The following is a 20,115-nucleotide window of genomic DNA, read 5'->3' as shown; positions in this document are numbered from 1 at the left end:
AAACACACACTCCGAGGATTACGCCGACTCAGTCCTCTCTTCAGTGATCGCTGGGCTTTAATCAATCAGCCACCATACTCTTGATTTCCATAGGACAGTTTGGTCCGAGTTAAAGGTTGGACTAGACTAATACATTCTGATCAGGGGGAGCAGGTGGCCCTGAAAAAATACTCTTCATAAAACAGTGCGATATGTTTTTACACAATGCATGTGTTTGTAGGTACCATGCACATATCTACCTGCTTTTAGCAACACCCAATATAGGGATGCATTAGGCAACTCTCTCCGTGTGTGTGTGAGTGTTTGTGTGTGAGCTCGTGTTTGCACTGGGGTGTGTGTGTGTGTGTGAGCTCCTGTTTGCACTGGGGTGCCCGCAACAAGGGTTTTGTGGCTGCTGAGCCCCTATACGGCGCGCATACAGCTTCGCCCGGAAGATTACCAAATCAATCCCTGGGATTAGCGTCCCTGAGCAGCCTCCCGGTGAATGGGATCTTCCCGTCGGTAGCGGCCTATAAGCCTCACACAGCAGGAGTGTGTGTGTGTGTGTGTGTGTTTGTGTGTGTGTGGGTAGAGGGCTGCTAGCGCCCAACTAAATTCATTACCCAAAGCCACACCAGCGTCCCCCCTCCCCTCCTCTTCCTCCCTGTGTTACTCTCCATTTTCCTCTCTTTTTCTTTCTCCTTATTTCTCTCTGTCTCTCCTCCCTCTCTTCATTAATGCACTAGCGAGTCCTGGGCCTCCGCTAATGTAGTTAGAGAAATGAGAGAAGAACAGAGAATGATCCTCCAAGCTGTTAAGACATAAGACTGATTCAAATGAGAGTGATGAGCTGGTGGATTCACCTCGAAGATCACTGTGCACTCCAGACAGATGGTTCTGTTTTCTCTTCCCCGTCTGTGTGTGTGTGTGCGTCTGTCTGTGTGTGCGTGTGCGTATGTATGTGCGTGCATGTGCGTGCGTGGGTGCGCGTGTTGAGGGGAAGGTATAATGGAAAAAGTCACTCTCGCTCAGAAATACAAAAGAAACATAATTAACATCAGTTAATGCATACAACATGCACATGGGTTACGGACGACTCAGTGACCCGCTCACATTCAAACATGAACAAGCTGGATCGGGAATCAATCAATGACACAGTCATATGAGCTCCACGTCTCTGCTGTTTCTCTGCTCTTCTCCTTCTCTTCTCAGTGACACAGAGTGGTGTGGGAGAGGACTGGACTGGACTGGACTGCTGGACTGGGGACTTTAGTGTTGAGCACAGGGGTAGAGGATGGAGGGGCTTGGGGGTAGAGGATGGAGGGGCTTGGGGGTAGAGGATGGAGTGGTGGGGGGTAGAGGATGGAGTAAAGCAGCTGGCTGGGGTTCTGGCAGCAGGCAGAGAAAGGTGCAGTTTCAGCAGGGGTTTAGTTTCTGAGCTTCGGCCGGGGCGGGGGGACAGTTGGTTGTGGGGTGGGGGTGTGGGTACGATTGGCAAACAAACCACGCCCGCCACGAGGGTGGCAGAGAGATGGCGCTGTTCACCCTTTTGGTCCGTCCGTCCCACCCAGCCTGGCCAGGAGCTAGCAGCTTTCACGACAGTAGTCAACAACCACCAAATCAGAAACAGTTCAAAAGACCAAACAAAAACAACAACAAAACAAAAACACTAATACTGGAAACAGATTAAAAACAACACAGCAAACAGCCAGTACAATAAGTGACAAACGAGTCACAAACCAACAAACCAACACATCAACGCTGGCAAACAAAAACCCAACTCTCCTCAAAAGAAACCAACGCAACTTGACAAAGCAGGTTGGGAAAGGCCTCCATTCATCTTGCCCTGGCGTTACCCAGCGGCCTTATTTATAAATATATATATTTACATGACAGTGTGTGAGTGTGTGTGTATATGTGTGTATATGTGTGTGTGTGTGTGTGTGTGTGTGTGTGTGTGTGTGTGTGTGTGTATGTATGTGTATGTGTATCTTATTTGTACATAACACTATTTTGTTATTGTAGCTTCCAGCACTCTATTTTCATTGATGCGTTTAGTTCAGTTCTCTGTTCGGGTCCTCCTGAAAGGCCAGTGTTGTATATTTGGTTGGAGTGTTGGGGGGAGGGTGGGGGGGTGCTGGTGCATGCTGGCACATCGCCTCTCTGGTGGTGGTGGGTGGTGGGTGCGTTGGGGGTAGGGGGTCGTGAGGTGGCGGGGTCATTCAGGGTCATCCTGAGACGAGGATGAGATGAGCTGCTCATCCGGCAGCGTAGCTGCTGAGGAAGGAGTAGAACATGGGCAGCTTCATGCGCTGCTGGTCGCGCCGGCACCAGGCAATGACCGTCCCTTCGCTGTTGGCCGTGTACAGGTGATGGCCATCGCATGAGAATGTCAGGCTGCCAGGGGATAAGAGGAAGACGGGCAGGGCCACAGGGAGGGGTACGTTTTAAATCACTTGAGGTTAAAGCATACTTTTCATCATAAACATGATATTCACTGTACAAAATAATACTAAACATTATACACACTAAACATACATACTAAACATACATACATACATACATACTAAACATTATAAACATGGTATGGTATGAGATCACTGAAGTACGGGAAATATACAATATACCAAGAAAATCTTTAATTTTAAACTGCCCTCTAGGCTCAACACTTCTGTGTTTGTTTGAGGAAAATGAAACTTGGGTCTCTGTTGCGTCTCTGCGGAGGATCAGATTACAGGATGTGAGGAATGAAAACAAACATCAATACCTGATGATGGGTTTGTTGGACTTCGGAAAAGTGATTTCTCGTACAGGCTTCAGATCCCACGTGCTCCACAGCCTAGGAATGGTGTTTGTTCGTATGTATGTGTGGATGAGTGTGTGTGTGAGTGTGTGTGTGTGTGGTTGTGTGTGTGTGGTTGTGTGTGAGAGAGTGTGTGGATGAGTGTGTGTGTGTGTGTGTGTGAGAGAGTGAGTGAGAGAAAGAGAGAAGGGGGAGGGGACAGAAGGTGAGAGAAAGACACAAAGAGACATCAGAGAGCGAAAAGAAAATCAAACAAACCACAATAAACACAAGCAAACGTTCATAAAAAAAACATTTGAGAGCATGTGATCCATTTCATATGAGTTTGCAGGATATGTGTGTTATGTCCTGACTGGAGGCACAATCATACCTGACCACGCCATTCTCCAGCCCGCCAGCGATGACGTTAACAGACACGCCCTCCGGCTGGTTGGAGAAGGCCACGGAGCAGATGATCTCTCTGCAGTGCACGTGGCCAATCAGGTCACCGTTCACCGTCCACAAGCGCAGGTCACTGCCACCACCCACTGGAGAGAAAAACAAAAACAAAAATAGTTGATTACAAAATACATAAAACATTGAAGACATGCACTATATGAATCATTGGCCCAACTATGCAAAACACGTCAACATATTTTTATGTGAATTGCATTACTGAAATTAAAGTAATTTTAACTCATTTTGCTAGTGCTAATTAAACTTCAACATTGGTGGACATGTTTTTCAGGTTTCAACAGCCGTTTCATACAAAGGGCTAATTCCAAGTGCTAAACGAGCATTTAATTCATTGGAGTGAAGTTAGAGTTGCTGACTGATGACTGTCTTTATTCCACCAATTCACATAAACCATTGGACAAAAACTGACACGGCACTAGCTCGAAAACATTTTAATGCTTTTGGATACATCTGAGAAAGTAAAATAAAGCCGAAACATACTTTAACAGTCTATGAAGCTCTTGAGAGCTCTTCTAAAGCATTGTGTGTTAAAATCAATACCAGAGAGACTTCAAGCTGTGATTAAAGCAAATGTTTTGATGTTGAGCACAGACTAACAATTTCACTTTTGTTTCTAATTTATAATCAGAACAGAACATATACAGTTATGCATATACAATTTAAAATCAGAACACACACACAGACACACAAACACACACACACACACAGGGAATAACTGCAATATGTAACTAGACATTTTAACACAAGGGACACTTACCGGAGTCACACACAGTGGCTATATCTCCTGTGGTCTCGCTGGCGGAGACCGCATTGACAGGGCTTTTGTGACCAGTGAGGCTTTGAACATAGCACAGTCTGGAGGAGAAGAGAGCACAACACCATGAATAGTTATGTTGGGGTTAACAACATTTAATATTTCATCCCTCCTTCAACAATGGGGGTTTCTAGAAGACAAAGCAGCTCTCTCACAGACCTGTTGAGGTCCCAGAGGATGCAGGTGCCGTCTCGGCTGACGCTGATGAGGATGCTGTAGGGCTTGCAGACGAACAGGCCCGTCACCTCGTCCGTGTGGCCGTACAGGTGCACTTGCGACTCCACCTCGATCTCCGACGGCTGCAGAAACACACACATACAATATATAGTGAGGCCATTGAATAATGCGGAAAGGGGCAGGGATGATGATGGTAATGATGATGATGATGGGAGAGAATAGTCTGAGGAAGCACTGTTGCTTTCACCAAGGCGAAGAGAGAGAGGAAATTCATCAGATGGTTTCCAGGCGCACATGCACACTCACACACATACACAAAAAGACCTTGAACAGGAACCCTACAGTCTCAGGAAGCCTTTGTGTATGAATCAGTGGGGACTGAGCTAGCAAAGGAAAACCAAGAAGAGAGGGAGACATGACAGAGCTAGCGAGAGAGAGGGGGAGAAATGACAGAGAGAGAGAGAGAGAAGGGACAGATGACAGAGAGAGGGAGAAGGGAGGGGGGGTGAGAGAGAATAAGCAAAGCCAATATGAGTTGAGTAAAGCCACTAGACTGGGAGAGGTAGGCTTTAGGTGAAAAAGGACAGAGAGAGACAGAAAGATACACACAGATGTGTGAGGCTCAAGTCATGTGGAGGCCAGTACAGTAGAGGGGACTGAAAGCAGTTTGTTTGTGAGAATATGTGTGTGTGTGTGTGTGTGTGTGTGTGTGTGTGTGTGTGTGTGTTTGCAGTGGTGAGTCTGTTGGGCAGACATAGGGCCACCTGTAGGTTGAGGGAGGGAAATGTGTTTCTAGGGCAACCCGGAGATATGACTAATGAGGCCACTACACACACAACCCAGAGTCCTCCTGCACAGAGAGGGGTAGAGAGAGAGAGAGTGAATGTGTGAAAGAGGAAAGGGGATTGGGAAAGGGGGAGAGAGGGAGAGAATGTGGGAAACAGAGGGAGGGGGATTGGGAAAGGGAGAGAGAGAGATGCATGGAGTCGCTACGCGCTACAGGGAGCCATCGCAGACGTGGGCGTGTGGCTGGGTGGGCAGCGGGGGAGGAGAGGAGAGGAGAGGGGAGAAAGGGAGCCGGGCGTTGCCACGGCAACCTACCGTGGTGGCGGTGAAGCGGTTGCTGTAGGCGGTAATGACTCCACACTTGCTGCCCGTGAACAGCTGGCATCCGTCCGGAACCCAGGCACAGCTGGTCACCTACAGGCAGGCGCAAGGAGTAGGGCGAGAGAAAGGAAGAGAGAGAGAGAGAGAGAGAGAGAGAGAGAGAGAGGAAAGCAAAATAATGAATAACAATAGGAAAAAGTGATTCACAAGTGCTCTGACTATATGGCAATGTAGACTCCGGTTTTCTAAATGGGTATTGGTCTTAAGAATGAAAAAGCTTCTGTGTTGCCAATGGTAACAACAATGAGTAACAGCTCTGAGAGGATAATCCATCAGGTGGAATACAGATTGGACAATATGCACTTACTCCCCACCTGAGGTCCTCTCTTTCAGAAGCAGATGCATCTGACCTCCCCCCACACTACTGGTGTGGGTGGTGTGTGGGTGTTGGTGGTAAGTGTGGCTGGATGTTCATGTGTGTGTGTGTGTGTGTGTGTGTGTGTGTGTGTGTGTGTGTGTGTGTGTGTGTGTTAGTGTGTGTGTCTCACCTGGTGCAGTGGGGAGCACTGGATGAAGTTGATGGGCGGTTCGCTCTGCTTGCTCTTCAGACGCAGCATGTTGTCAGCGTAGCCCCAACTCAAGATGGCCGACCACTGGATGTCTGTGCTGTGCATACTCCTAACGCCTAAAAGGGCGAGGTGAGGTTAGTGTGTGAGGGTGTGAGAGTGTGAGATTGTGAAACAGAGGGTATGTGAGAGAGAGAGTAAGAAAGTGTATGTGTGTGTGTATGTGTATATCTGTGTGTGTGTGTGTATCTGTGTGTGTGTGTGTGTGTGTGTGTGTGAGTGTGTGTGTGTGTGGTCTTCATCTGTAGGCATTTGCTACAGATCAAGAGTGTCTGGCAGTAATGAGGATGTCTGTGTTTATCTCTGCTGTGACGCACCAGCGAGGGGAGGCCTGTCAGCACAGTACAGAAATCAATGTGTCTGTTTGTTCGCTTGAGAGAATGCCTGCACGTATGAGTGTGTGTGTGTGTGTGTGTGTGTGTGTTCATGTTTGAATGTTTATTAGTGTTTGAGAGAACGTGCAGGTGTTTGAGCTTGAAGCGTGTGTCTGCCCCCGAGAAACAATTTACCTGTATGTGTATAACTGCATGCATAGAGTGAAGGTGAGAGTGAAGTGTGAATGCATGTGTACAAATCTGTGTGTATATGTGTGTGTGTGTGTGTGCGTGTGTGTGTGTGTGTGTGTGTAGGTGTATATGTGTAGAACTGCATGCATGGACGGAGCGTGAGAGTGAAATGTGAATGCATGTGCATAACTGTGTGTGTGTGTGTGTGTGTGTGTGTGTGTGTGTGTGTGTGTGTGTGTGTGTGTGTATATGTGTGTCTCACCCTGCTCCTTGCTGTAAATCATCATGAGGCAGAACTTGCGGGAGAGGCCGCAGATAGCGCGGGTGGGCAGGGCGAGCAGGGAGCCGAACCTCTCCCCATGGGGCTGGCTGAAGCACACCACTGGGTCTGGAGCGCTGGGGGAGCCCACGTACTCCCCCCACTTCAGACCTTTCACCCACGGCAACGGACTCTGAGCAAGGAGGGAGAGAGAGAGAGAGAGAGAGCTTATAGCTTATAGTATAGTAAGTATAGCTAACTACAAAAGCATGACCTATGTGTATATGTAGTGTGGGTGTGTGTGTGTGTGTGTGTGTGTGTGTTACGTATTTCTTTCCATAGTTTTTCCAAGCTGCTTCCGAGTTTAATTTGCACAACACTGGTTTGGCCGCAGGTAATCAACGAGTACCATCTAGTCTGTGTAGATGTGTGTGTCAGCTTGTCTGTCAGTCAGTTATAGTCTGTACACATGTGTGTGTGTGAATGTTTCAGTACCGGGTGTGTGATCTCTTTGGGCTGCTCGCGGTTCTCCCTGAAGGCTAGCTGCACCAGGAGGCCCATGGCGGCGGGCAGCTCCCCCTCCAGCAGGAGTTTGGGCGCCGCACGGCCGATGTGCGAGGCGTTGAACAGCTGCCGTGGCGTCTGGCCGTACGTCTTGATCATGGTCTCCAGTGCACGCCGCTGGACCGGGTCCTCCACTGCAGACACGTCCATGCCAAAGTACGTCTGCAGGGGAGAGAGGGAGGGGAGGCGGGCAGAGGAAGCACCAAAGGGGTTAAGTGCAATCTATGCAAAAAACCTTGGTCAATAAGCTGGATCTGGATACTCTCGAAACATCTTTATTATCTATTCTAAGCTCAGGGTCAGGCCTACTACAGTATCAGCAGGAGAGGGCGTGAGGCTCACTGACCGCGGGGTGGAAGACGTTGATGGCGTGCACAGCCGCCTTGCCCTTCTGCTTGAGGCCAAACGTCAGGTCGATCCACTGGCACAGCGTCTGGGACACCTGGTCCGACTCCAGAGCCTGCCGGTGGATCAGGACGAAGAGGCGCGGGTCGTTTCTCGCCCACGGTGGCAGGTTCACGTGATTGACCCGCTCGCTGTTCTGACGCACTCCGAAGTCAAAGCCTGGGAGTGGAGGGAGGGAGGGAGGGAGGGAGAGAGACACAGAGACAGAGAGGGAGGGAAAGAATATGTTAGAATAGCTAGAACAAGTACATTTGTGTTTTTCTGAAGCAGAGGAGTTAATACAAGGAACAGAGAAATATTAGTTGAAATTAATTAAACCAGAAACCACCTGAAGTAGAGAAAAAAAATTGAATCAACATCAACATTAATTAAGAAAAAATGGCATTTTTTCAATATCATGAAATCATGTCCAATATTTCACAAAAAAGTGCTGTGCTATCTGGTAGCCAATACACTCCCAATAAGTGTATTACAAACACATGAAGCTCCATTCTGTTCTGACCTTCCCTGTTGACCAGGAACTCTGGCAGGTAGAAGAACTCAGGGATGAGCTCCTTCACGTCAGTCATGGACTCAAAAGAGGACAGTCTCCACGTGGTGTTCATGGAGTGGAACGTGCGGTCAGGAATATCAAAGCTCTGATCTGTTTGGGCCCAAACACAGAGAAACAAAACCCTTTCATCGACTACACACAGCCTGAACATCAACAGCAGGAGAGGGAGGGAGGGAGAGAGAAATGAAGAGAGAGAGAGAGAGAGAGAGAGAGAGGAAGGGGGGGGGGGGTAGAGAAGGATTGGGAAAAAGAATCAGACTTCAAAGGAGTGGAACACCTTTTTTCATGGCTAATTTCTCGTGTTGAAGGCCTGCCGCTTTGAGATCAGACCAGACACTTCAGTTCACATTAGTGCCCCTGTTTGAAGACCAGGCCCATTCCAACAATACAGGGGTCATTACATATTATTAAATATTTACAACCTCTACCATGCGAATAGCTGCCTGTGAATAAGGACACTCTGAAATGGAACCATTTCCTATTAGTTGCCTGTGTAATTTCCTTTAATTTTATGTTGAACTTAGTGTTGCACTAACCATAGGGCAAACATCACGCACGTCCCACTGTGCTGAACAGCAGACAGTATCTGGGGCAGTAAACTAGTCCAGTGGTTACGCAAGAGTTTGAACTGGCAACAATAAGTATTTTAAGTCATGTGGGCTTTCATGTGCAAAGGTGAAAGCCGGAACCCTTGCACAGAAATAAACAGGGCAGCTGTGCTGGGCAGCCTATAAGTATATTATACAAAAACACGAACAATGGCTGTCAGACCTTACGATATACCTGCTTAAGACACGCCCCCCCCCTCACACACACACACACAATACCCTACCATAACATTTTTAAAAACAAGCAATACTTCGATTTCTTTATTTCTTTTGAACACAGCCTCCGAGGCCCATTGAGACCTGAATAAGTGGCCCAACATAAGGACAACAGGACCACCTAATGGGTGACTTTCAAATGCAGCCGTAGGCAGTGGAAATGCTTTCCCCATATACATCATGCTTAAGGTTCCTCTGGCAAATTGCTGAGCAAATACATCTTCAGTAGACAATATAAGCCACCTTTTACTAGCTACGCAACTACATAGTTTCATTTCGTTCACTTGCAACTTCGTTGTTTTATACATTTCACTTGACTTTCAATAAGACTTTGAAGTGAATTTCTGAGTACATTTTGTGATTCTAGCTGAAATGATTATTCAGATGCAAGCCAAAATCTACACTTGGTTATTAACCCACAGCCTAGTATGTCGGTATATCAGCACAGGTGCACCATTTATTTAATGCTGAAAGCCAGTGAATGCGTCTTATTCATGGTAAATAGGATGGGTGTTGTTACCTTGGTAGGCCAGGAACATCTTGGTGAAAGGGGGCATCCTGACCATGAAGTGGAGAACAGTGCCACTGTTGGAGTAGTGGGAGCCGTAGTGGTAGGGCTGCACTGGCGGCATAGGGTCGTCGTCACGGGCACCCTTCTTATACTCCTCCTCGAGGTACTGCGCACACACACACACACACAGAGACTTTAACATACATAGATACAAGTGTATGTTTGTAGACATATACATACACTCAATAGAAACACACAGGCCATTCTCCCTTCACATCATCTGTTCCCAGTTGCAGCAACATCATACATCACGCAGTTACTACATGATTACACTTCAACAGACAGACACAGACAGACAGACAGACAGACAGACAGACAGACAGACACACAGACACACACAGACAGACACACACACACACACACAAACACGCTACCTTATAGTTATCCACATAGCGATCCTCCTTCTCCTTTGACTGCACGGCTATTGGCTTGTTGAGGTTCCTATCGAACAGAACACACATGATCTCTCAATAATCCTCTGGTCATCCAACGACTTCAGATGTCTGAGGAGACTGTGTATGGTTTGAGGTCATTCAATAAAATAAATCAGGTTACAGGACTGCGTATGTGTGCGTGTGTGTGTGTGTGTGTGTTTGTGTGTGTGTAGGGCTTCATGTTTAGTTAGATGGCCTCTTGGGGCAGCACATCAATAGCCTATGTCTGATGAGATTCGCTCGTCATGTGTCTCATAATTTCAGGTCTCATACTGTTGCCGTGCAGAAAAAAATATAACCACCACTTGGAACCCCTGAGGCCCAAAGAGTCCCCACCCACCCACTTCAATCATGAATAAAAACAAGGCAAATTAAGAACATGAGCACGGAAATTTCCAAAACTGTTTGATGGTCTCTGGCAGACCCACACAAGAAGACAGTTCCTCCTCGGACAGAGTGGGGGTATTGATTATGACATCAGGAAGTGACCACGTGCTCCCCTGTGTCCATGGTCCACTTTGAGAGAGCGCTGCAACACTGGCTCCATTTAAAGCAGATCAACTGACTGACCCTGACATTAACCAGACATGCTTTGAAGAGTTGAAAATGTCAATCCCATCTTTGTTTTGAACTGACTATTTCTGTTCACCTTGCAAGGATCACTCTGAATATTCCATCCGTTAAACCCCAAAAGAACAACTTGAGCTCGAGGTGTATCGTGTCTATGCTAAACAAGTATGTGATCAGGTTAATTGGTTCGGTACCATTCACCCAGGTAACACTACAGTATGCCCTCGTTCCGAGGGTATTGGAAGCCAAGCAAGAGAGTGCTTCCAAGAGTCCATGAGAGCCTCCTTATATACACGTGTGTGTGATTGTGTGTGTGTGTGTGAGAGAGAGCGTGGCGCACCTGTAGATGTTGGGGTCATGCAGGTTGAGGGTCTCATTGGTGTGTGTGTGTGTGTGTGTGTGTGTGTGGGGCGCACCTGTACATGTTGGGGTCATGCAGGTCGAGGGTGTCATTGGTGTGTGTGTGTGTGTGTGTGTGTGTGTGTAAGGGAGCGTGGCGCACCTGTAGATATTGGGGTCATGCAGGTCGAGGGTGTCATTGGTGTGTGTGTGTGTGTGTGTGTGTGTGTAAGGGAGCGTGGCGCACCTGTAGATATTGGGGTCATGCAGGTCGAGGGTCTCATTGGTGTGTGTGTGTGTGTGTGTGTGTAAGGGAGAGTGGCGCACCTGTAGATGTTGGTGTCATGCAGGTCGAGGGTCTCATTGGTGTGTGTGTGTGTGTGTGTGTTTGTGTGTAAGGGAGCGTGGCGCACCTGTAGATGTTGGGGTCATGCAGGTCGAGGGTCTCATTGGTGTAGTCGCGAAGGATGAAGGGGAAGACGGGATACTGCATGAGGTCGTTGAAGGAGCGTCCGGAGTGCTTGTTCAGGTGCGTCAGGTACTCAAAGTTGGTTATCTGGCCCGAGCCCCACAGGTGGGTCAGTGCCGAGATGTTGCCGTACTCCAGCAGGTTGGGCAGGTCCGACGTCAGGATGTTGTGGTACACGTCGTCACGGAACTGAGGTGGGAGGGGTACATTGGTACATGATTTTCACCGTGCCACCATAACAGGTTTGCTTTTCATCTCATCCCATCCGATGAGAAGCAGGAGGATCTTTAGGTGAGTACTGGATAAACATTCAAAATATCTGAACTTTTTAACAAGCTGTATGGAACCAATTCAACTTCAACAGATCTCCTTGATTTAACCCCTTAAACTTCCAGAGGTAGAGGATGGGAGATGGAACACAATACGAAAAAAAACATCTTCTGGCAACTTCAACATTTAAAATTCACTTAAGTCTGCGAGTTATTGCGCATCCTCCAAGCATCTTTCATTAAGGCCAAAACTCTGTCATATTTTAATTTCCTGAAAGAACCATCTGCTTCGAAGGAAAAGGCATAGTATTATTACCTCCTTCTTATCTTGCGTTATTAAAATGGGCTTTGGAAATGGAGTTGAAACTACACTGAGCTTGCATACCCTTACCCACTCTAACCTGAAAGGATGGGATGGAAGGTATCATCAGTGTTTATGGAAGAAGGCTGCACTGGTCTTGCCCTGGTGTTGTCGAATGCCAGCAGTATGATCCTGTCACTGGCATTGGTCACACGTTATTAAGGTGGGGCTTGGAAATGGAGTTGAAACTACACTTAGCTCGCACCCACTTACATGTGTGAGTAAACTGAAGGGAGTGGGTGGTGTGTGTGTGTGTGTGTGTATGTGGGTGTAACTGGTGTATACTGTAGAGGGCTGTGTGGGCCTTGCCTTGGTGTTGTCGAAGGCCAGTAGTAACGTCCTGCCATTGGTGAGAAAGATCTCAGTGGCGTTGTCCCTCAGCTGCCACCAGCGCTTGTGCACCTCCTTCACCTCCTCGTACGTCCAGGAGAACGAGGCTGGCTCCGTCTCGCCATGCGGGGTCTGCCACCGTGCAGTACAGTATGGGTTAATATGCACACACAGACCAACACACAGAGATAGACAAACACACACACACACACTAATGATAATTAAGTGAAAGGGTCAACATGCCCTGGGCTCACACAGACAGATAGAGACACACACATACAAACACACACACACACACACACACACACATACACGTCTCGCCATATAGCGTCTATGTAGCGAACGGGGACAGAGCAGACACCCCACCTGGTCTCAAACCCAGGGTGTAAACATAGTGACATAGTGACTATATTTACAGAGACCAACTGGGAAACAGATAGACAGATACACACACAGATGTCATTATGTATGAAGTACAAATGGGCTTACTTGAATGTCATGGGCCTCAGCTGCGTTATCCTCTACAAAGTACATCCCAGTCTTCCCTGTGGACGTGCACACACACACACACACACACACACACACACACACACACAGAAAGAGAATTAGAGAGCAGACAGGATGTCAAGGGTCCTGTGGGAGTGATGATTATGTAGGTTTGAGGGATTGTGTGTGTGTGTGTGTGTGTGTGTGTGAGAGCGAGAGGGAGAGAAGGAAAGGCATTAAGGAAGAGTTACAGCGTTTAAGGTTGGATGTGGAAATGTATGCATGAGAAGAGTGTGTGTGTGTGTGTGTGTGTGTGAGAGAGAGTGAGAGTACACTCACCCAGTAGAAGCTCTCCTGCCGTCTCTCTGGACGGAGCAACACTGATGCACCGTCTGGTAAACCTGGAGAGTTAAACATTTTCATATCTTTCACAAATCATACCCATACTCCTCAATTTAACACACACACACACGTTATAATAGAGCTTGGTTGTTAACCAAATTATGCAAACTAATTCTATTGTGGTCATTGAATCAGGACAGCCTGCACCTCCCACTCCATTTATCTGCCCTCAGTTCCCTGGCACCACCCAGAGTGAGAGTGAGAGTGAGAGATTGAGAGTGAGAGTGAGAGCGAGAGCAGCATACCTGATGGGCTCACTGGTGGCTTTGTCCTTCACCGTAGAGGAGAATGAGGAGTGGGTCTTATCCTCCGACAGAAACGCCAGCGGCGGCCTCACTGACTCTGAGAGAGAGAGAGAGAGAGAGAGAGAGAGAGGAGAGAGAGGAGAGAGGGAGAGACACAAACACACACACACACACAGGAGAGAGAGAGAGAAAAGGGTTTTAGTGGCAAGCAGAAGCATACATATTCCACAGCAGTCTAAGAGCAAGAGCAAGCAGGGTCAAGGCCATGTGTGAGAGAGCGAGAGAGAGAGAGAGAGAGAGAAAGAGAGTGTGTGAGTGTGAGTGAGAGAGAGAGAAAGAGAGAGAGAGAGGCTGTTGTATGTGTGTGTGTGTGTGTGTGAGTGGGCCTCACCCTCCATTTTCTGGCGGTCTTTGAGCAGGTACTTGTTGGGGATGGTGAGGTAGCAACGCTGCAGCCGCCGCCGCTCACGGTTGGGGCCTTCTGTGGGGTCCAGCTGCCACGAAGTAGGATAGGACACCTGGTCGTACCACACAGCCCTGAAACACACACACACACACACACACACACACACACACACACACACACATATGCACACACACACACACACACACACACACACATGCGCACACACACATATGCATACACGAGTGTTGGTGCATGTATACACGTGCATGTATACACACACACACACACCACACACACACACACACACACACACACACACACACACACACACACACACACACACACACACACACAGAACCATAAATTCACATGTATGCAGCAACACCCCCACACAGTCTTCTCCCATTAAGTCTGTAATAGCCTTGGTACAGCATAGTTCTCCCATTAAGTCTGAAATACCCTTGTTACATGCATGGTTCAAATAGACTCTACTGTGTGTGCCTACACAGTTACAGCTGATGTCATTTATAGACATCATATGGGGTTTGAACGAGGCAATAATCACGTCTGCTGTAATTCTGTAGGCCTGAGCGTGGACTATAAGGAGGGAGAGTGTGTGTGTGTGTGTGTGTGTGTGTGTGTGTGTGTGTGTGTGTGTGTTGGCTTCCACGCACCGGTCGTGTGCGAGCTGCTGCACAAGCTCCTGCCAGTGGCGGCTGGCGCTCAGGTCCGTCTTGTAGAGGCCACGGATGTGCAGAATGACTTTCTTCCTCTCCATGCCCTGCCTAAGGGACACATTCTGCGTGATGTCCGCCGCAATCTTGGAAATGTCCTTGGATTTGCCGTCCAGCCTCTGCATAAGGCTGTGGGTTAGGGAGAAGGACACGCGGTGAATGGAGGGTGGGTAGGTGGGAGTGTGGGGGTTAGAGCAGCGGTGAAGCGAGCAGAGTCGTGTTGCCATGGAGAGCACCGAGCTGGCTGGCAGTCAGTGGGTAAGAATGGGTTTGCATCGAAAAGCTCCGTACTCTTTTTCCTCTGGTTAATTTGTGTGGTGTGATGTGGGAGCCGGCTGGGTTTAGGAGTTTAAGTGTGTCTTTCACTGAAAAGAGGAATGAGAGAAGCTAAACTAAAACTACGCTTCCCCATCAGCCCACTCTCTCTCACCTCTTCTGGGTGCTGGTCATCTTCTTCTCCCAGGCTCCTTTGCTGGTCTTCTCCTCTGATTCGTATTTAAGCTGTTCCTGTGGGTACAGGATGTGGTCATATTAAAGCATCAACTGGCTTCAGCAGTGCAGTAAACAAAAGCTTTTTTTATCCACAGGACTAAGAGGAGTAGATGAGCAACTGAGTTTGTTTGCTTGCTTCAGTACATGTTAACAAACAAATATTGCTGCGCCAAGAATGCCCTCTGGTGTACTCGAGGCATGAGGCAGTGTGTGTTTATGCTTCCACATGTTTGTGCATGTGCAAGGTGTATGTTTATGTTTACAAATGCATAACTGCATAAGGACATAAAAATCAAAACATATCTGTGTGTGTACGTGTCTTCGGTGAGTGCATACCTCCTTTTGCATAAGGACAAAACAAAACAGAACATGTGTGCATGCAGGTTTTGTGTACGTTCACTCTCATCTCTCATCATATCAAGTGTGTGGCTGCATACTTTTCTGGTGAGTGCTTACCTCCTTGATGGCCTTGAGCAAGTCCGGTTTGGGTGGGGCGTTGGGGGGGATGCAGCGATGGCCGCACAGCTTGAGGGAGGTCATGAAGGTGTTGGCGGCAGACTGCTCCTCTTTGCTCAGGCTGTCCTTGTGGTTGCGCAGCAGCTCGTACAGGTACAGGACCAGCTTGGGGCCGTGCTGCCGGGCAACAGAACCAAAGCACAGGCTGAGTACAAGAACAATAGACTGCTTAATCTGACCTTTGAGTAGTGCAATATTGACTACATAAAGGAATTTATCTATTTAATTTCTTTTTGTCTATATCTGTGTGTGCTGACTGATGCTGTGCAATGACAATAAAAACATCCTGATTCGGACACACACACACACACACACACACACACACACACACACACACACACACACACACACACACACACACACACACACACACACACACACAGGCATCCTGATCCTGGCAAACACACAGTCAAACACAGTGGCTGGGGGCAGGAGGTCACTTTTATCGATCTGATCCCCCTCAACTGCGCTGTCATCATCATCATTCTCAAAAGGTTCTTCCGCTGTTATTTTTGACCCTTTTGAACTGCTCTTATGTTTAACCATATCTTTAGCATATTCACCATTCTCACTGGCCAGTGTATTCTCACCTACAGTTACATGAACTGGTAACACAAACCGATCAGCAATCTGATGATTTATGTAACGATGTACTCATTGAATAATCAGCCTATGTGTGTAAAGATCAATCAACTAATAATCTAGTACTAATTATAGACAACACCTATGAAAAATCATCTCCAGAGAGGAACTGCCACATTTAATGCCACGAAATGCAAATTTCATGTCAAATCATAGTTCATTATTTCGTATCCTAACAGTGCAAATCAGCAAACGGCAAGTTAATGAACACCTCATGTTACTAAATAGCGTTGCTTCTTTCGTCACACTTCTCCATATGCATGTGTGCGTGTGTGCGTGTGTGTGTGTACGGGAGACGGCTGTCTGCGGGAAGCTTCTTGATGTGGAGAGGGAGGGAGATGGAGAGATGGACAGAAGCAGAGATGGAGAAAAAGAAAAGGGGAGCAAAAGACTGCTACCATGGAAACGGCAGGAATTCGTGAGAATCATGAAGATGTTCTTTTTTTCTCCTTGTTTATTTGTGTCACGCCAGAAAGATGTCAGCTGTCTACAAAACAGTATTCATGTAAAACAAACTAAAATGTCACTAGTTTGCTCCCTCTCTTTGTTTTCTCTTTTTCTTTCTTTCTTTCTTTCTTTCTTTCTTTCTTTCTTTCTTTCTCGCCCTCTTCTATCCAGTTGTTGTACGTGCACAAATGCCTTGTGATCTCTTTGTTCAAAGCCATTTCCTAGACAAGCACTCAGTTCTGATAACCTTCGCTGTCAATCAAAACAAACAAAGGCACGCAAAAGGCCAACATCCACATTGCTATGGTAACAGTGCAGCAGCAGAGCAATCTCCTATGACTACAAGGAGTGATAATAGCCACAGGCACGTTGTCGAAAAGGCAAACCGATCAGTTCTCTTCTGCAGACACTGGAGAACTCTAGTCCCCTTCCCCATCCTTAGGCCCTCACTAGAAGCAGTGGGAAACTGATCGGCACTCTGTAATACACTGAAGATTGTAGTCCACATCCCCAACTGCAGATCCCCTCCTCTTACCTCCAGAGATGGAGTAGAAAATAGAGACTTCTGTTGTTCACTGATGATGCTACTGAGGATGTTGCAGAGCCCCAGTCCCTGTCCCTATCCCCATCCTTAGGCCCTTACTAGTATTAATGGGAAACTGATCAGTACTCTGTAGCGCACTGCAGATGTTTGTGCAGACTCGTGGTTCCCATCCCCCTCCTTAGGCCTTTGCACTTACCTCCAGGCTAATACTGTTCTACAGGTTGCTGGAAATGGAAAACTGATCAGTACTTAGTCCACATCCCCAACTACAGGTCCCTTCCTCTTACCGAGGGATGAAGAAGAGAATGGAAACCGTAATAGTGTAGTACACTGAAGATGCTGCAGATGTCTGATCTCTCTGATCTGGGAAACTGATTAGTACTGTACTCTGCAGATGCTGCTGATGCTGTGACCCCCTTGTCCGTCTCTCCCCCCCCCCTCCCCCCCCCCCCCACCCCCATCCCTAGGCCTCTTCCCCTTACCTCCAGGCCAGGACTGAGGCTCTCGCGGAGGATCTCAGGGTGGCTGGGCTCGCGGACGAACTCCAGCGCGTCCTTCCTCTGGGCCAGGGGCCGCACGGGGCTGAGCGAGTGCACCAGCATTCGGCCGATCTGCACGCGGAACGTGTCCCGGCACGACCATAGCACACGCCGCCACTGCTGCCGAGGGGCACTGCCACGACCGTGACTGCCCTAAAAAACACACACAAACAAACACACTGACGTTACACACACACACGCTACATTCATAAAGGCACTATAATGTCTAACTACATGCAGTTCACCACTGTGTATTAGATTAACATACCACAGTCCTGTACACATCGACATGCTGAACACACTTGTCATAGATGGAGACATTGGGATGGGTGTGATGCTATTTCTGTCTGTGACTATCATCCCAGACTCAACACCTAACATCATATTAAAAAAATGGCTTTGTCTACAGACACAATACAGAGCCTGGGCTGAAATTTCTCTCAAGCAAAGGTCACCCTATCAGAGTGCAGACACATCCGTAGTCTCACCGCTGCCCCCTCCTGCAGTAACACCAGAGGCTGTAGCTGTTGTAAGGCAGGGTTCACACTGAACATAACAAAGAGGCAGTGGCAAAGCGTAACAGTCTTCAGACAATAGTTACGCTACGATTCAAACTAAAATCTCTCTCTCTGCTAAGTGATGGGTCTCGTCCCTATTAATGACTGCTTGGACTGGTCGGAATGCCTGAAATGTTCCAAGAACACCTAACACAGAATTAACTTAAATTGATGAGCAATTCAAGATCATCTTGAATCAGCGCTCTGTTCGCATGTCACAAGTGTGTGTGTGTGTGTGTGTGTGTGTGTGTGTGCGCATGTGTGGATGTATATGACGGACACACACCAGGCCGATTTTGATGCTCTCCATCATGAGCTTGAGGATGTCCTTCTGGAAGGTCTTCATGTTGGTTGGGGGTGAGGGCGAGGTCGGGGCGGAGCCGTTCTCCTCCGTGGAATGGTCACCAAACAAAGGGGTGGTGGGGAAGTGCTCTGGGGATTCTGGGAAATTCAGGAGCTCAAAGAAGTCCTGGTCGGCATCTGATGAGATATGATGAGTGAGTTATCGACTTCAGCTTTCTGAAGATTAAGAGTGAAGCTATACAAAGTTTGTGAGCAGAGATTTACAAGCAAAGGGGAAGACATAAAACATCATGGTCGAGTCTAATTTATTTCAGTGCGCATCAGATAGAAACATTTCCATTAAATTAAATTAAATCTGTCACTTAAACCATCCGAAAAGCAGCACGGGTCATTTTCAGTAACTGAATTTCAAGTACTTGCTGAATGCATAAAATGGAAATCACTCAAACTCTCCAAGCTAGACAATTAAATCATCTGAAAGATTTTTTGGAAGGATTCAAAAATCTGCTTCGCCTCCTAGTTCATCCACTTTTTTTTAAAAGACACTGCTTCAGGTCCTGCCTGTGCAGTCAGATGATGTTACAGAAGAAGAAGAAGAAGCTATAGAAGTGAAGCTATGAAAATCTCTGGCATTCACATTATGCGAGAGAAGAAGGACTGAATGGCATGTGCAACGGTGAGAGTATTGGTGTGTGTGTGTGTGTGTGTGTGTGTGTGTGTGTGTGTGTGTGTGTGTGTGCTCACCGTGGTAGATGAGCCTGTTGACAGCCAACACCACCAGGCGCTGCAGCCTCTGGACGAACTCGGTCTCGCTGGCCCGGATGGGGTTCTCCTGACTCATGCGCCGCTGGATCATCTGGGTCAGCTCGTCACTGGCCACCGAACGCATCCGCATCAGCAGCGAGTCCGACTGGACCAGAGAGAAACGCCGACGGCCTGATGTACATCACAGACACACACACACACACACACACACACACACACACACACACACACACCAAGACAAACAGAGACACAAATGCAATGCAAATGAGTCCCAGAAAGTGGTTTGAAATTTGAATGGTTCAAATACCAAACACTATAACCAATGCCAAGCAGAGGACAAAGCCCTGTTTGCATTGGTTGCTTCTGGAGAGTCTTCAGTGTAGTTCAAACCAGATGATTAGTCATGCTGTAGACCTGCCTGATCATCCCTGCGTCATCAATGGCAAACTCATGTGTGGTCTCAAAATAGGTTAGGTTCATCATAAAGGTGTTCGCAATGTTAAAGTTCTCTCCATACATATCACGGGTGAGTACAGCCATCCTGGGAACAACACAGTTGTTTGTCCCACCACATGACCTCAGTTGCTATGGGTGAATATGAATTGATGAAAAAGCTGGCAC

General features: G+C 47.6%; 1 protein-coding gene across 1 annotated transcript in view; it reads right to left on the bottom strand.

Moving 5' to 3' along the window:
- Positions 1–2,237: 2,237 nt before the first annotated feature.
- Positions 2,238–20,115, bottom strand: part of lyst (lysosomal trafficking regulator) — a gene marked incomplete at its 3' end in the record, with an annotated part of 87,343 nt that continues 69,465 nt past the window's right edge. Inside the window, exons 31-55 of the mRNA XM_080849072.1 lie at positions 19,474–19,665; positions 18,713–18,906; positions 17,813–18,022; positions 15,638–15,814; positions 15,120–15,196; positions 14,630–14,818; positions 13,941–14,086; positions 13,550–13,646; positions 13,242–13,303; positions 12,906–12,961; positions 12,396–12,548; positions 11,401–11,645; positions 10,019–10,085; positions 9,594–9,750; positions 8,199–8,339; positions 7,638–7,855; positions 7,223–7,453; positions 6,731–6,920; positions 5,885–6,021; positions 5,331–5,429; positions 4,212–4,351; positions 3,996–4,093; positions 3,153–3,309; positions 2,747–2,818; positions 2,238–2,376 (exon numbers count right to left, since the gene is read on the bottom strand). Coding sequence (XP_080705198.1) covers positions 2,238–2,376; positions 2,747–2,818; positions 3,153–3,309; positions 3,996–4,093; positions 4,212–4,351; positions 5,331–5,429; positions 5,885–6,021; positions 6,731–6,920; positions 7,223–7,453; positions 7,638–7,855; positions 8,199–8,339; positions 9,594–9,750; positions 10,019–10,085; positions 11,401–11,645; positions 12,396–12,548; positions 12,906–12,961; positions 13,242–13,303; positions 13,550–13,646; positions 13,941–14,086; positions 14,630–14,818; positions 15,120–15,196; positions 15,638–15,814; positions 17,813–18,022; positions 18,713–18,906; positions 19,474–19,665 — 3,644 coding nt within the window. The remainder of the gene's footprint in view (positions 2,377–2,746; positions 2,819–3,152; positions 3,310–3,995; positions 4,094–4,211; positions 4,352–5,330; positions 5,430–5,884; positions 6,022–6,730; positions 6,921–7,222; positions 7,454–7,637; positions 7,856–8,198; positions 8,340–9,593; positions 9,751–10,018; positions 10,086–11,400; positions 11,646–12,395; positions 12,549–12,905; positions 12,962–13,241; positions 13,304–13,549; positions 13,647–13,940; positions 14,087–14,629; positions 14,819–15,119; positions 15,197–15,637; positions 15,815–17,812; positions 18,023–18,712; positions 18,907–19,473; positions 19,666–20,115) is intronic.

Source organism: Sprattus sprattus (assembly GCF_963457725.1).
Source record: "Sprattus sprattus genome assembly, chromosome: 12".
NCBI lineage: Eukaryota > Metazoa > Chordata > Actinopteri > Clupeiformes > Clupeidae > Sprattus > Sprattus sprattus.
The sequence above is the reverse complement of the archived record's forward strand: the minus strand, read 5'-3'. Positions and strand labels throughout refer to the sequence as shown.